This window comes from Tachypleus tridentatus, chromosome 4 (assembly GCF_004210375.1).
Source record: "Tachypleus tridentatus isolate NWPU-2018 chromosome 4, ASM421037v1, whole genome shotgun sequence".
Lineage (NCBI taxonomy): Eukaryota > Metazoa > Arthropoda > Merostomata > Xiphosura > Limulidae > Tachypleus > Tachypleus tridentatus.
The window spans coordinates 78,038,424-78,054,023 of record NC_134828.1 but is presented as its reverse complement, the minus strand read 5'-3'; the positions used below and the strand labels follow the sequence as shown (position 1 = coordinate 78,054,023).

The following is a 15,600-nucleotide window of genomic DNA, read 5'->3' as shown; positions in this document are numbered from 1 at the left end:
TTGAATGCAACTGGATATCTTAGAATACCGATCAGACTTATTTTGAATATAAACAAAATAAGATCATAACTGAAGAATACATTGTAAAAAAATTAACTTTTGATAGCAACGTACATTTATGATATCCGCTGCTTGATTATATTTAGTTAAGTAAAACAACAAAATAACCTTTTGTTCATTAACATTTAAGTTTCTTCTTGAACACAAGTCTACTAGTTTTAGTCAGTTCACACATTTTGTGCTACTGATGTTTTCTAAACATCTAGTAACTAGAGTAGCTCTACATATCAGTAAACTTTGACTGTATTATAACTGAATGAAACAAGGTCTGATTTTAAGTTCCACACAAAGTTTCTTATTTGTTCATTAATAACCATAATATTTTATTTGAAGAGATTTACACAAAACTTCTGTACATGGAAGCAGATTCAGCTTGAAACATACAATATATTTCTTTCTCTGATCTCAACTTCTTTAAATCCCACAAAGTACTGTATAGTTATTATTTGATACCGTATAATATACACACACATATTTTAGTCACATTAATTTGTTTTAGAATAAGATAATCTGTATTTTGTATAATTCTTAAAAACTACCATGGTGTATGAGAGTCTACCAAAACATCCATATTCATAACAGCACTGTAATACCTAGAAAACAAACCTTTAAGTTTATAAAGACTCAAAGAATATTATACCTACTTTTCATGAAAGTTTTCGTGAATAAAAAAGGCAACAAAATGTGTAAAGACAAAAACAAAGAATGAATTTTGAACTTGCAGTAAAAATTTTCTTAGGTTGTAATTTTAAATTACAAATCTGTGTGCTTTAATAAATCATCGTACAAGTAACTCTACTGTTTTGATATTTAGAGGGTTGAACATGATTCTTCCAAGGTTTTATTTTTTCACATTTGTCTAAATTCAGAAGATACAGGGTTATTTAACCCACATCCTCTGCAAGCAAGAAACCTGGCCAATCGTTGTTATTAAGCATAAAAACCTATTCTTTATCAGAAAGGAACAAAATCACTACCAGCACTAATCACAATACAGCCACCAGTCTTTCTCATATCCTTCATGTACATGTTCCAGAAGTAACTTTCTTCTAATTTCACAGTATCTGAAAATAAAAACAAAAGTTAAACAGATGTATCATTGAACTTTCAGGCAACAAGTTTCCAACCAATAGGAAAAAACAAAGATCACTTGATTTTTTTTTTTTTCAAATGCTTTTATCAAAACAGATTAAATTTGTAACAAATTTATTGTGATGCAATAAAAGTAACTTTTTTTTTTGCTTCTCTTATTTCATTTTTGCTTCTTCTTTCCTTGTATTCCCATATTTCTAAAAGGGGGTTCCCTATGGTGCATATTAAGCCCTGAATATTGAGACAGTATGATACACATATTCAAGTCTTGAGATGATACAAAAAAAATTGTGGATCTGAGAATCATTCAGTTCACAAACCAATATGTCTTGAATAAAAACACACTTGTATTAAAATAACTCAAAACTGTTGAATAAACTGCAATATTTTCATTGAGAAATAAATAAATGCACAAAGTAGCTAAACTGAAGTCACTGTATGAAGTTATAACATTTAGTTTCATGCTCACATGCACTTATTATAGCTGTATTATATTCAAAATAGTTTCCAAAAACTGATGTTAACTAATGTAATGAAAAATTAAATGACAAATACAGTTTTTTTTTATAAAAAGAATTAAAGTTTCTGTTTGTTCTAAACTTGTGTTCTCCTAGCATTTTTTATTGCTAATGTAAAGAATAATGCTCAGAAAGAACCAACACATGTTTACTGTCTGTTCCAATGACAGAAAATTAAGAAATATAAAAATGCCCTGACAAGATAAAACTCAACAGTGTGAAAGTATTTTGGATCTTCTCCAGAAATAAAAGTTGTTTGTGAAACATGTTTCTCTTAACTAAAATACAATGGAGGCACAACAAATATGGGTATCCATGAGAAAGCATCACCAGCTAGACACAGCTCAAACTCAGACCAGGTATGAACAGTCAACAATTATAAGTAAATAAATAATATATTTAAATATGTTAATAATTAACAATAAACTACAAGAAATAACTTAATGTTGTACTGCTGTCAGCCTGTAATTTATTTACTAGCACTTCTAAATGGCCCTGAAATTGTATATGTTGTTTTAATCACAGACCCATTATTAGCTCAGTGCACTACTCTAAATAAGACAGCTGACAAAAGGGGGATGGAGACAATAAGCTATGTAAAATTATATATAATTGATGGCCATTGTAACTCCACATATTCTGTGAGTAACTCTGATGAACTCAGTTCAAATCTGGTTTCCTACTTGAAATATATGAACACAAATGTCAATAGATTTAATGCTAAATCAAACCAAAAAACAAAACAAATAATTATGCTAAGCTAAAAGTGAAAGAAACACTTGGTATATCTAAATACCCTACACCCCTTCCATTAAATCTCATGCTGTTCCTTTTCTTGAACTTTAATTCTTCAGAAACCAAACTACAAAGTTTTCCAACACTTGCCATATCATATTTTATCCTTAGACAGAAACCCTTCACAGCACAAACAGTTGAGTGGAAGAGATAAGCATTACCTTTAGTAAAAAAACTGCATAAACATAAGGCATACGCACACAAAAAATATACCCTTTAATGAGCAAAGTGCAAGTGAAATATACACAGATGAAAATAGTTATTACAGAAAATGGTTACAACCAATGGATGCTTGCTCTAGAAAGGCACTCTTTACTTTGTATAAAGTACAATGAAAGAAAAAGATAATAATGTTTCAGTAATTTACATTAATTACACATTGAGGTATGTCCTATAAATCAATAACTTTACCCTTTGAGATGTACCTTGTAACTTGATAACATTACACTATAACGTATACCCTGTAACTTTAGGCTTGATGGCAATATTTTCAAGTTCTACTCACCTTCTGATATCCAAAGTATATAATGCAAAGTCTTCAAATCATACAAACTTTTAGTTTCAGTCCTTTGTAAGGTACATCACCTCAACACATAGTGTTAGTTTTATTACTTCTTATGGTAATTCTCACATATAAAACAAATCTTGATTTTCTTCTTCCAACACAATAAATTTCATGCATACAGTAATGTTAATTTGTACAATTTTAAACATACAAAACTCATGCTTTGACATTTTTTATATAGGATTTTTACAAAATAAAAAAAGTCAAGTTTCATTTTTGCATACACTTTTAACATTTTCAAATACAGAATCAAAACTTCTATACTTCACATAGTAAATCTCTTAAACATAGAAGAATCAAGTTTTTATCTACAGATAAACTTATCTTTTTAATGTATTAAATCCAAGCTAACATTTCACATGGTAAAGAAATAATCAATTACAGTACTATTCTGTGTTTTTGCAATGAACTCTGGTCCTTACTGAATCTTCAATAGCAAAACTCCAGAATGGCTGTACACTTTTTCTTGTACAAAAATGACTTTATAATGATAAATATAGCATTTACATTCTTTAAACTCTGAAGAACTTCTAATGTATCTGGTGAAACTCTTGAGCTATCCTGGATTATGCACCTTGGCTGCACTCCTTTTTATTTACATATTGTTTTTACACACAGTCCAGATTTGTATGACAATCACAGCAGATGCAATTCTGTTTTTCTTAGATAAAAATATCATAAAACAAATTTATACCTACAAATAAGTGACATGTTCGGTTTGTACCTATACTTATCTTGGACTTTCTGTTTGATATCGAGCAGGTTTTCCTGAGTTATCTCTCTCTCTAAGTATTCAGACAGTTTTTCTGTTGCACTCTCCAGATCTCTCTGATTATCCTGGTAAATAAAAACAGCCACTAATTAATATAAACAGCATTTAACAACTAAGTTAATTTTACAGCACAGTGTTTCAGTTATTTCAAAACTTAAAGGGAAAAAGCCACAAGCAAACATTATCATCTGTTGAAAGGTTTGGTTTGTTTTGAATTTCATACAAAGCTATACAAGGGCTATCTGCGCTAGCCAGCTCTAATTTAAAAATGTAAGACTAGTGGGAAGGCAACTAGTCATCACCACCCATTGTTAACTTTTGGACTACTGTTTTACCAATGAATAGTGGGATTGACCGTCACATTATAATGCCCCCATAGCTGAAAGGGTGAGCATATTTGGTGCAACTGGGATTTGAACCCACGACCCTCAGATTACAAGTCGAGTGCCTTAACCACCTGGTTATGCTGGGCCTTCTAGAAAAGACATCACACTGGCAGCGCAGAATCAACAGAAGTCCTCACATTTTCAGTGTAACTACTAATAACATATGTTCCAGATCAGTGGTTTTTGAAAACAGGTAAGTTTGTGGAATATTCATATTAAGACCTAAATTTAAGGTTGATTTCCATTCAACAAGTTGTGATTGTCATACTAGGATTCTTCTGTACCTGTGTATATCATGTTACGTATTCATACAACTGGCTTCATTTAGAATATTTTTGTTACTAATTGTTACACAATTCTTCACTGAATATAAAAGAATTCATCAAAATTTTACTTTTTACTTTCCTATTATTTTAAGGCTACTAAATTTACCTTATTTTATTAACTTACTTTCATGTTATACCTTTTTTATTTTTTCAAACATTACTTGATTTAATAATGAACCTTATAAAACCTATCAAAACATAACTCATCATAATAGTCACTTGAGAAAAATGTATATATATATATATATATATTTTTTTTTCAACTGTAAGAAATATGGAAAGAATTTCCACAATATCAAAGTTTGCCACAGATTTGGAATTTACAAATGTTCACTGAGTTTACTGATTTTCAAGAAAACATAATATTCATTATGTCAATACTTTTACACAACTTCCCAAAAATGCATTTGTAAACAAAAATCTATTGAATAACACTGTAACAAAATTTTTACTTTTTCTTGTTCCTGGGCAGAAAGTGTTATTTTCCAATTGCTTATGCTTAAAATAAATGAAAAAGATCTATTTTTCCTTCAAACTTTGCTTTTGTGACTTGGGAGCATATAACAAAAACATAATGGGAGACTATATTTGGGGGCTGATATGTGAAAGTGATTTACATTACAGTTGGAAATCTCGAAAAACTACTCACTTCTAAACATTTTTGCATAACTTTAGTATAAATACATGTATATCTTGATTCATATGTTGTTTCATTCAGACCTTATGTAAATGAAAATGTGCAAGTTTGCCCATTTTTGCACAGAAAATAGGTTAATTTCCAAATTTTATTATCCAATTCACAAAAGCAAAGTTTGAGGGGAATAATGGCCATTTTCTGTACTTTTCCAACATAAGCAATTAAGAAATAAAACACACTATCCAGGAACAAATGTGTGTTACATAGTGTAATCCTCTGTTCCTATCACTTAAATCATTACAGTTTTGTAACAATACAATAAAAAGGAAGGAATTAGAATATTTAGCCTGTAATTAAAAAACAAAATTTAAGAGATTTACATCAAACTGCTGGATAATTTTCCTCCCTAAACAACTGTACAAAATCTACATGTGTGACAAAACTTACCCATATTACAAGTTTTGAATGTTATGCTAACACTGTTCAAAATTTGTGTATGCAATTAAACTTACCCATATTACAATTTTTGAATATTATTCTAACGGTATTTGTTAGATGCACAATACTTACTTCGAATATTACCGACTGGTTGGTTTTCTTCAAGTAGTATGCAAAGACATAAGTATACATTAACGTCTGTCGACACTGGCACAAGATGTCTACAGCTTTCTTAAGAAACTGGACCTCAATCCAAGACATATTGTGTTGCTGCATCTCTTCCATCTTTTCTTTCACTGATGCATAGAGCTACACAATAAAACATTATTCCCATATTAGTGTGCTTACCATACTATATAAACATGTTGTTCTTTTTTCATAATATATAATACTTTAGTGTTATACTAAAGTACTTAACATACTCTTTTCTTGGGTAATAAGATAAAATGGATGAAAAATCATTTTCAGAAATTCAAGTATCGTCTTAGCTGCTCAATCAAGTTTAATCACTCACATGGTAAATAATAATTCCAATTCAATATCAACCACTAAATGAGACTTAACCTGTAAAGAGATAATTTAAGCCCTCTGCTAGTCTTAGCAACATTTTCCATAAAATTATCAAACACTTATTTGAGGGATATAGAAATCAATGAATTTATGGATAAAACACTTGAAACAAACAATAAATACTTTTATTTTATCTTAGCATCAAACTCAATGAATTGATTTTACTGTATGTTGCTTTGCAAGATTTCAAGCACCTAACTATAAATACAAAATGTTTTATTCTTGTAATGCTTTAAATACTGGATGGTAAAAAAAAAGTATTGATTCTGATGTCATACAGCTGACTTTGTTAATTTCACATTATCACAGTACCAGAGAATACTAACAGTAGTTGAATCTGATTTTATCATCTTCATCAACTTTGGGTAAATCATACTTAGCTTCTTTCACATGTAAGCAATGCCATTAATAGTTTTGACATTCTCTAGAAATGTAGAAACAACAAAATGTACTACACAAAAAGGTTATATTTCAACAACAACTAAAAGATGTTATCTTGAATTTAAGCAAATAACTTAGTTAACCCTAAGCCTAAGCTGAAACAATCCAAAAACTTACATGAATTTAATATCTTACTGTTCTCACAAAAAAAAAAAAAAATCTACAAAGAATTGAAATATTAAAACTTCAGCTGGCAACTATTTGCATCAATATACTTGTTTGAAACTGTATGAAGACAGTTTCTACATAAGAATAAACATAATTAAACTGATACTATACACATTTATAATTATACTACCATGACTTAACTAAATATTCCAATTAAAAATATGCCACATTTAACAGTAGTAAAAAAAAATATATATATATACATACCTTAAGTTATAATTTGTTAATAACAAAAAAAAAAAGCACTTTAAGGTGGAAAATCTAAATAATGTGCTTAAATTGGTAATAAATTATGTTAAAGTGGGAGTTTCTACCTTCAACTCCATGCGTAGATACACATACAGCATGCTACAGCTTTTATCACAGTGCCATTCAGTATGTCATTACATATTTGATGTCAGTCATCAACAATTCATTTCACACCACACTGTTGATTTAGCAAGATACAATATACAGGGATACTAAAGAAAACTGTAGATCACATTTCAGAAGTTTCTAAAGGTTTTGTAAGTACAATATGCAAACTGTATAATGGATAAAAGTATTTTTATTGTTTACAAGTAAATCATCTTGAATTCCAACTTGTAAGACTCTAGGTCAAATTACCATCATCAAAATACTTTTGTAATATGTCTGATTTTTTGTGTAGAGCAGACTTGTACATTTTACTAAAAGCTTGACTCATTTCATGCATTTAAATGAAGTAAATTCAGAATTATTGTTAACATTTATTTGAGGAACAACATAAATACTCTTCCACTTCAAAGGTAAATAAACCAATAATTAGATAAAATAATGTCAAAAATGCTAAATAAAACCTATAAAGTGTTTTTTATATGGATATTTGTTATTCTTTGTGTAAAATGTGATCACTGAATCCTTATCTACCAAGATCTCACAATAAGGCATCTTTTAATTCTTTCATGCCAACATGTGTATAGTCCACCACAAAGGCAAAGTGGCACCAATGAATAAAACATTTATAGAAAGTACACTCATAGTAATTTTTATATACATAAAAAACAAAAACATCACAAGTTCATACATTGGGTTTATTTCAACATGCTTCCAATGAAACCATTAGTGTTTGTAAAAATAATGAATTTTTCTGAGCACATGTCACTCTTAGCTCTTAGGGAAAAAGTTTTGAAGAAATCAGTGTTAATTTCTTCTTGTAACTTGAATAAATGTGCAGTCTTAATTATTTTTAGTCAATCATTGTTTCTCAACCGTGGTTATTGACCACTGAACTGAACATCGAAAAAGCTCTTTATCCATATTGTTCCAGTGTAAAAAACTAAAAACTGATTTCAATGAGAAAAGGAGAATTCACATGGGAATAACAACAAAGTGATAAAAATTTAGCTTGACAATATGTATGGAAGAAAGTGTTTGTGAATAACTTATAAGATCACAGTTATGAAATTTTTCTCCAGCTTCAGGTAAACATGCTTTATCATTTTATAACTGATTTAAATTATGATGTGGAACAAAATGAAGTAGGTTAAGTCATTTTGTACTCGACTATATCAAAGTTAGTTCTGTTGCAAACCTACATGCATTGTTTATTGTATCAAAATAAATACAAAATTTAGGTTTATAAAATAAAAACCCTATACAAAAGTTTTAAAATACTTTAGAAAGACCTAAAATCAGTAATTAAACAAATCTACAACAATGCTAAGTACTTTTAATTTTCTCTTCAAAATCATGTCATAATGAAACGTCTTCAAACTTTCAAAGTTGCAGATTTGTGCATAGATAACAAAATCAGTAAAAAGTAATTATAAAGTTTCTGACTATTTAATCCAGGTATTTGTTTTTCGATACAACAAAATAAATCATACAATACAACAGGTGAATTAAATTGACACAATCAGGTCTCACAGAATTAATACACACCAAAAACAGCATGTTAAAACAATCCTTTACAATCTGTAAAAGTTCTGAGCTTGTATCCTGGTAAATCAGCAAGTTGCTGATGACATAAGGTGATAACCAGATATATCAATTTCTCATTCCATTCTGTTGCAGTACATTAAAAACAAAAGATAACTCCCAGACAATTAATCCTTTTAGAAAGAGAAAATTAAAACATTTTTGAAACTGAATTATTAGTTATATGTATTATAAAGAAACACATACCTTGTTTTCAAACTTAAGTGACTGCATGTGGTTCATGTAACGATTACAGTAGAAGAGATACCTCTGAAGTGCTGCTCTTGACTTTTCTTGGGCATCTCTAGCAGCTTTGGCCTCCTTTTCATCATATCGGTTACAGTTGTACCTGAAGAACATGATGATCATAAAAACTACAAGTACAAAGAGAGAACTTAAAGACTTCATTAATTGCTGTCCCTTCTTAAACATTTACACCGATTTTAAAATATTATACACTTAACTCCAGCTTTCAAAATGCCATAATTTAGAGTGTACAAGCATTTGTTTTTATAGTAAACTAGTGTGGTGTTGACTGCAACATTCACAGCAGTTTGTTTGTGTAAGTTTTCCTTGTTTGATGTTTTACAGGTGGATAGTGAGGGCATGACAACAATTTAAAACTAGTTAACAGCATCAATACAAACTAACATAAACTGCCTTGTTCAATTATTAAGTCTACAAAAGGACTTTTTTAATGCAAAGTTAAATTAGCCTTTACCCTAATGGGTTATCAATTGATTCCAATGTAGTACCAAGGAATTAAACCTCATTTCATAAATATAATTATCAATTTATGTGTATTTATTTGTGACATAACTGTAATAAAAAAAAGTTAAAGTTAGATTTTAAGATTGTGCATGTAGGTATGTCAAAATGAAAAAAAAAATAATGTTATAAACTGGTGTGTGTGTGTGTGTGTGTGTTTTTTTCTTATAACAAAGCCACATTGGGCTATCTGCTGAGCCCACTGAGGGGAACAGAACCCCTGATTTCAGCATTGTAAATCTGTAGACTGTAAACTGGTCTTGAAACATACTGGTTGTTCTACATGTATGAAAAGAGTGCTAAATATATAGGATTTATGTAACCTTAAATAGATTAAACTTATTTAAAAACTAAAATGAATGACTAAAGTATGTCGTGAATCATCATATAAAATGCCTATATAAATGTCTATTTCATATCACATCTACATAAATTTAGGATAATTTCCTAAAACATTTTCAGTGGTTGTGGTAAGACATAATAATAAGTAAAAACACCAGCAAAGTTAACATTTTCCTACATTGAAAATGTATTTCTGACAGATTCTTACCTCCTGTCACATAACTTTTTCTAGACTTAAACTGCCCTCTACATGCATAAATTGTTGCTCACAACTACCCTTGAAACTCCTATGTATCTTCATGTGTTTTCAGGTGAAGCAGATGTGACAGCGTACAAATAGGCATGCACCAATCGTCCACCAATAGTAGTACTACACAATTTCTAGCATAGTCGACTTCTATGCAGCTTAGCTCAACTTAACTGAGTACCATCACAAGAAAAAGATACCAGCAATGGGGAGAAAGGGTGGGAAGCATAAAAAAGAGGTAGGAATTTATCAAAAACAAATTTTTAGTGTAGGAAAATGCTAACTTCCAAAATGATATCTTACCTCCCACATTAACCTGATGGAGAAACAGATATGACTTAGATGAACCCCTGCAGGTGCTTTGAATAAAGAATGTGTAAAATAAACCCATGGGAGACCTCATCACTTCTCAGCCAGGTGTACTCCTCAAGTTTAAATTTTATATGTTGCAATACAGGCAGAATCAGAGAAAAAAACCCTTAAATGAAATGAAAGGACCCCTGGCATAGAGTGGTTAGGGTATGGGGGACCATAATGAGGAATTCTACCTCAGCAAATACCTGACTATGGTAGGAAGAGGGTCCTTTTCCATTGACTTTGAATACAAGAACTGGAAAGGAAGATCTTCTGTTCTAAGGACTGGCATCATCATGTGTGCATGTACAATACAACTAACACCAATATTCCCTTCAAATCAACACATAGATGACAGACAGCAGTGTGGTGGCTCAATTCCATTCCACAAGCAAGTGTTATTTGCAATGAATCATCCAGTAAGTTTTAAACAAAACCAGTCTCCCCTAAAAAACAGCATCTGAGCAACTGTAGGAAGTAGGATGCCCAGTCGGATGGATAAACTGCAGTCCATAAGTAAGTGCAGCATCTGAAAAAAACATCAGGTCTACAGTAGGAGGAATGTGTATACACCACTGTCCTAGTCTTAACTGAGTGAAACTGTGCATACTCAGAAGGAAGCCTCCATGGTTCAGCAGCTCAGAGCTAGTAAGTGTTATGGACTCCAACACTCCACTAGAAGAATGGGGAAGGATGCATTGGAAGGTGCAAAGGAATACAACAATGGAGACAATGCAAAACTTCATATTGAAAAGCACTGTTCCTGATACAGCCAAACCAAGGAGCAGCAGAAATAGGCAGCAATATCTTTTTGCTTTATTCGTGTTAATTCATGAGTGTACAGTTCAAGGCAAACATATTTATGATGCAAAACAATATTAAGAAAACTACAAGTGGTCTTCCAGAACCATCTCAGCATTGCACATTATTGACCTGAATGGCCATACAGTGCATGTGTAAGAATTTGTATACTTGATCAGATTGATTCATATATGTAAGAAAGGCTCCAGTAAAAAAGTAGTATAAAAAGAGCACCTGTAAACACTCATATAGAAATTGTGGAAAGATGACAATGGGAGGTAGACAGTATCCCATAGAGCAAGAAACAGCCAGATGATGCAGACAATGCGAGATAAATAAAGGTGAATGGTCCACATGCCACCACAAGCTATATATTCTAAAGGATAATGAAATTAGACAACCAAGGAGCTGGTAAGGTGATAGATTTGAAGGGAGGAGACAATCAAATAGACAACAATCATCAGGGGAAAGAGAAGAATAAGCCTGATAAATCAGGTGACAAATCTAATTTGTAAGAATAATAGGAGAACTATCATAGGAAAGGGAATGATTCCAATGAATAAACAAACAAAAATGGGAACCACCGACCATTAACAACAGAGAACTTGGACAGAACACAAGAGCAGAACTGAAAAGGAAAAAAGATAAAGGTGAAAAATAAGAATAAAAACAAATTTGCCATCATATGAGGCTAATATATTAAGCAGGAAACACAAATCCAAGAAGAGGATGACACAGGTCTGATGATATGATGGGTGAAAGATATTGAGAGTGAACAAATCCAAACACTGGTGTCAACATTCCAAGAGAAAAAGGAAAAAGATGTTTAAGTAGAGATGATATTAGTAACAGGAAGACAGACTAGAAGAGAGGAAGAGTGAGCGCAATGAGGACTACACTGAGTTTCCAATCAGGGAAGATGGAAGAATGAGGAGGATGGCAAAGGTAGAAGGAATGAAACAAAAGGGCGAACAAAGAGAAGTGAAGACACAGTGAAATCTTGTAAAATGGAAATATCACACAGCAAAAGGACTCAACACAGAGTGGCTTATATAAGTGCATGGACATGAGGAAAAAGACAGATGGGTAACAAATGGGAACATAACAGTACCTGCCTAATTCTTATTGAGGGTATCCACAGCTATAGTCAAAAGGATGAGGAATAGGAAACCAAAACCTGGGAAGCTTGGAATTCAGATGGGTAGAACATTATTCCAATTCTGGAGTATACCACTGTAAACAGCCAACCAGTACTGTGGAGTTGTTGAAATGGATCATAACTAACCAGTTCTGAAGAGACAGAAAGAAATGAGCATAAGACTATGAACACTGAGCAGTTTGAAGAGATTTATAAGCAGAGATGATCCTGCTACTGATCAATGTACCAAACTTTGTGTGACTGGATATGCATCCCAGCTTAAAAGAGAAGCATCGGTGAAGAGGTTCCCCTCCAGACATAGTCAATATGCAAGACTGGTTGGTTGGTTGATTTGGTTTGGTGTTTTATGGCACAAAGCAGCTAAGCTATCTGCACCAAACATTTGGTAAAAAGTTAAAATTAAAGTAAATTTATTAAAATTCATAAAAGGAAATTAAGGTAAAACAAAACAAAGTTTTAAAAAACACAAATAGCATAAAACCAATGTTTACATGTAGTCTACAACATTAAAAGAAAAAATACAGTAATACAAGTTGTAAAGGACTTTCTGTAGCATAATTGTAATTATCAAAAAGTCCAATTTTGGGTTTTATTTGGAAAAGCTTGTTTTTGCATTACTCATTCCAAGTCAACTACCAGCTGGCATGAAGTTGAGCCTCGAATACAGAACAACAGTCCATGTATGGAACAGGTACAGCAGTGATAGTGCCAGACCAGACAGATTTAGCTGCAGTATTGGCGAGCTTGTTCCTGCATATATCAATGTAGTTCGGTATCCAGAAAAACTGGATTAGAAGTAGATGTTAAAGAGAAATGGGCCAGCAGGTTTTGAATATCAGCGAGAACAGGGTGTGAACTAGCGTGAAGCAATTCCAGGGCCAGTAGAGAACTAAGCGAGTCAGTATAAATAGTGCAATTTGAGTACTGCTTAGCTTCTATGTGATCCATGGCAAAAGAAATGGTGTACAGTTCAGCAGAGAACACAGAAACTGTAGAGAGGATTCTGTGTGCAAATGCCAAACCACAAGAAATCATGGCAGAGCCCACACAGTCACCTGATTTCAAACCATCTGTATAAACAGGAAAGGAATAATGGCTCAAAAGATGTTCAGCAAATAACAGACAGTATTTCCCATCAGGAGTGTCTGCTTTTCTTAAATGATTTAAAGATAAGTTCACATTTGGGGACTGTAAGAAGACATGGTGGGATGTGCTGACCAGTGGATACAGCAATGTTATCCATGGACAGACCCAATTCATCCAACTGCACCTGGATATGAAGGCCAAAAGAAGCAATGGCACACCATCTGTTCTGAAAAAGTATAGCCCACCAAGAAAGGAAAACACAAACCCAGGTGGGATGCTTTGGTAAGGAACAAAGTTTTGAAGCATATAGTAAAGACAGCTGCAAATGGCACAGATGCACAGAAGGACCATGAGACTCTATGTACAAGCTCTGAACTGGGGAAGTGCAGAAAGCCCCAGTGCAGAGCTGAAGTCCTTGATGATGAATGGGGTCCAGCATCTTTAAGGCCAAGGTTCTGGCAAAGCCATAGTTGAGTTTCAATTGAATAAGAGCACAATATATCTTTAGCATAGAACATCGATCCACTCCCCAAGTGGTGGATGAGAGGACACGGAGGATGTTCAGTGCTCTTGTACATTTGACCCACAGCTGCTTGATGTGCAGTATGAAGGTCAGCTTACAGTTAAAGATAAACCTCAAGAACTTTGCATCAGGGACCACAGGCAGCACAACTTCACCAATACTGAGTTCAGGATCAAGGGAATACCCCATTGGCAGCAAAAGTGCATGCAAACGATTTTAGAGAGAGAGAGAGAGAGAGAAGTGGTCCACTTCAGTAAATGACTGAGGGCAGTCTGTAGCTGCCGCTCAATATACCTCATGTTCAACGACTGACATGAGATGTGAAAGTCGTCAACATAGAGCCCGTTTACAATAGTGAGAGGGAGTTGTTCAGTAATGGCATTAATCATTACGCTGAAAAATGTGACACTAAAAACAGAGCTCTGAGAGACTCCAAGTTCCTGTACAAAAGAACAGGAAAGTGTCAAACCCACATGAACTTGGAATCTCCTGTCCATTAAAAAATGTTTAATAAAAATGGGCAAATGGCCACATAATCCATATATATGAAGCTCTTTCAAAATGCCATATCTCCATGTTGTATCATAAGCCTTCTCAATGTCAAAAAATATTGAAATAAGATGTTGTTGTTTGAAAAAGGCTTCTCTGTGTGACATTTCAAGCCGAATCAGGCAGCCCACGGTGGAGCACTGTTATTGGAACCCACACTGAGTGGGCAAGAGGAGATTGTTTGATTCAAGGAACCAAACAAGATGAGCATTAACCATCCTCTCTAGGGTCTTACAGAGACAGTTCATCAAAGCAATTGGACAGTAGTTTGAAGGAATCATGGGATCTTTCCTAGGCTTAGAGAAAGTTAGGACAATAACCTGGTGCCAGGCATCAGGAAAAACATTCTCTTGCCAGATCTAGTTGTAAACAATCAGAAGAATAGCAAGAGAAGCAGAAGATAGATGACCTGTCAGGTCCAACTGATGTACTACCAGACCAATGAAAAGCCAGTTTGAGTTCCACCAGTGTAAAGGGAAGATTACAGTCATAATGACAATCAACTCGAAAGGAAAGAGGCGATCGTTGTGCCCAAGTCTTGGTGGCTAAGAAGGTGGAGGAAGAAGCAGAAGTGCTAGATACCTGGCAATAACTTTCACATAGAGTATCAGCAATACTCCAGGTATTGGCAACTTCCTGGCCATCAGAGAGCAAGATTGAGAGCATGACAAAATTATATTGCCCACTGACCTTTCAAATCTTGTTCAATATGACTTTGGAACTGGTGGTAAAAGATATGCTGGTTGTGAACTTAATCCAAGATTCCTTCTGGCTTTGATGTCTTAACCACTGAGCATGTGCATGGGCCTGCTGGAAAGCGATGTGGTTCAAGAGTGTGAGATATCTATGGAAAGAATCCCAGGCCTGTTTTTGAGCCTTTTGTGTCATGTGGCAGGTAGGATTTCACCAAGGACAAGGATATAGTGGAAAACGTGTCAAGAGTTTAGGAATACATTGAGCAGCTGCTTGTATAATACAGTCAGTCACTGCTGCTACACAGTCATCTATTGATGATTTACAGATAATGGCAGGATCAAGTTCTGTAAGAGCAGTGAAAGAGAGCCA

General features: G+C 33.2%; 1 protein-coding gene across 2 annotated transcripts in view; it reads right to left on the bottom strand.

The window, feature by feature from the left end:
- Positions 1-351: 351 nt before the first annotated feature.
- Positions 352-15,600, bottom strand: part of LOC143249503 (E3 ubiquitin-protein ligase arih1-like) — a 70,255-nt gene continuing 55,006 nt past the window's right edge. For both annotated transcript variants that reach the window (XM_076499445.1, XM_076499446.1), the window contains 4 exons: positions 8,914-9,055; positions 5,722-5,898; positions 3,755-3,867; positions 352-1,124 (listed from right to left, as the gene is read on the bottom strand). In XM_076499445.1, the coding sequence (XP_076355560.1) occupies positions 1,043-1,124; positions 3,755-3,867; positions 5,722-5,898; positions 8,914-9,055 (514 nt within the window). In that variant the 3' untranslated portion in view covers positions 352-1,042. The remainder of the gene's footprint in view (positions 1,125-3,754; positions 3,868-5,721; positions 5,899-8,913; positions 9,056-15,600) is intronic.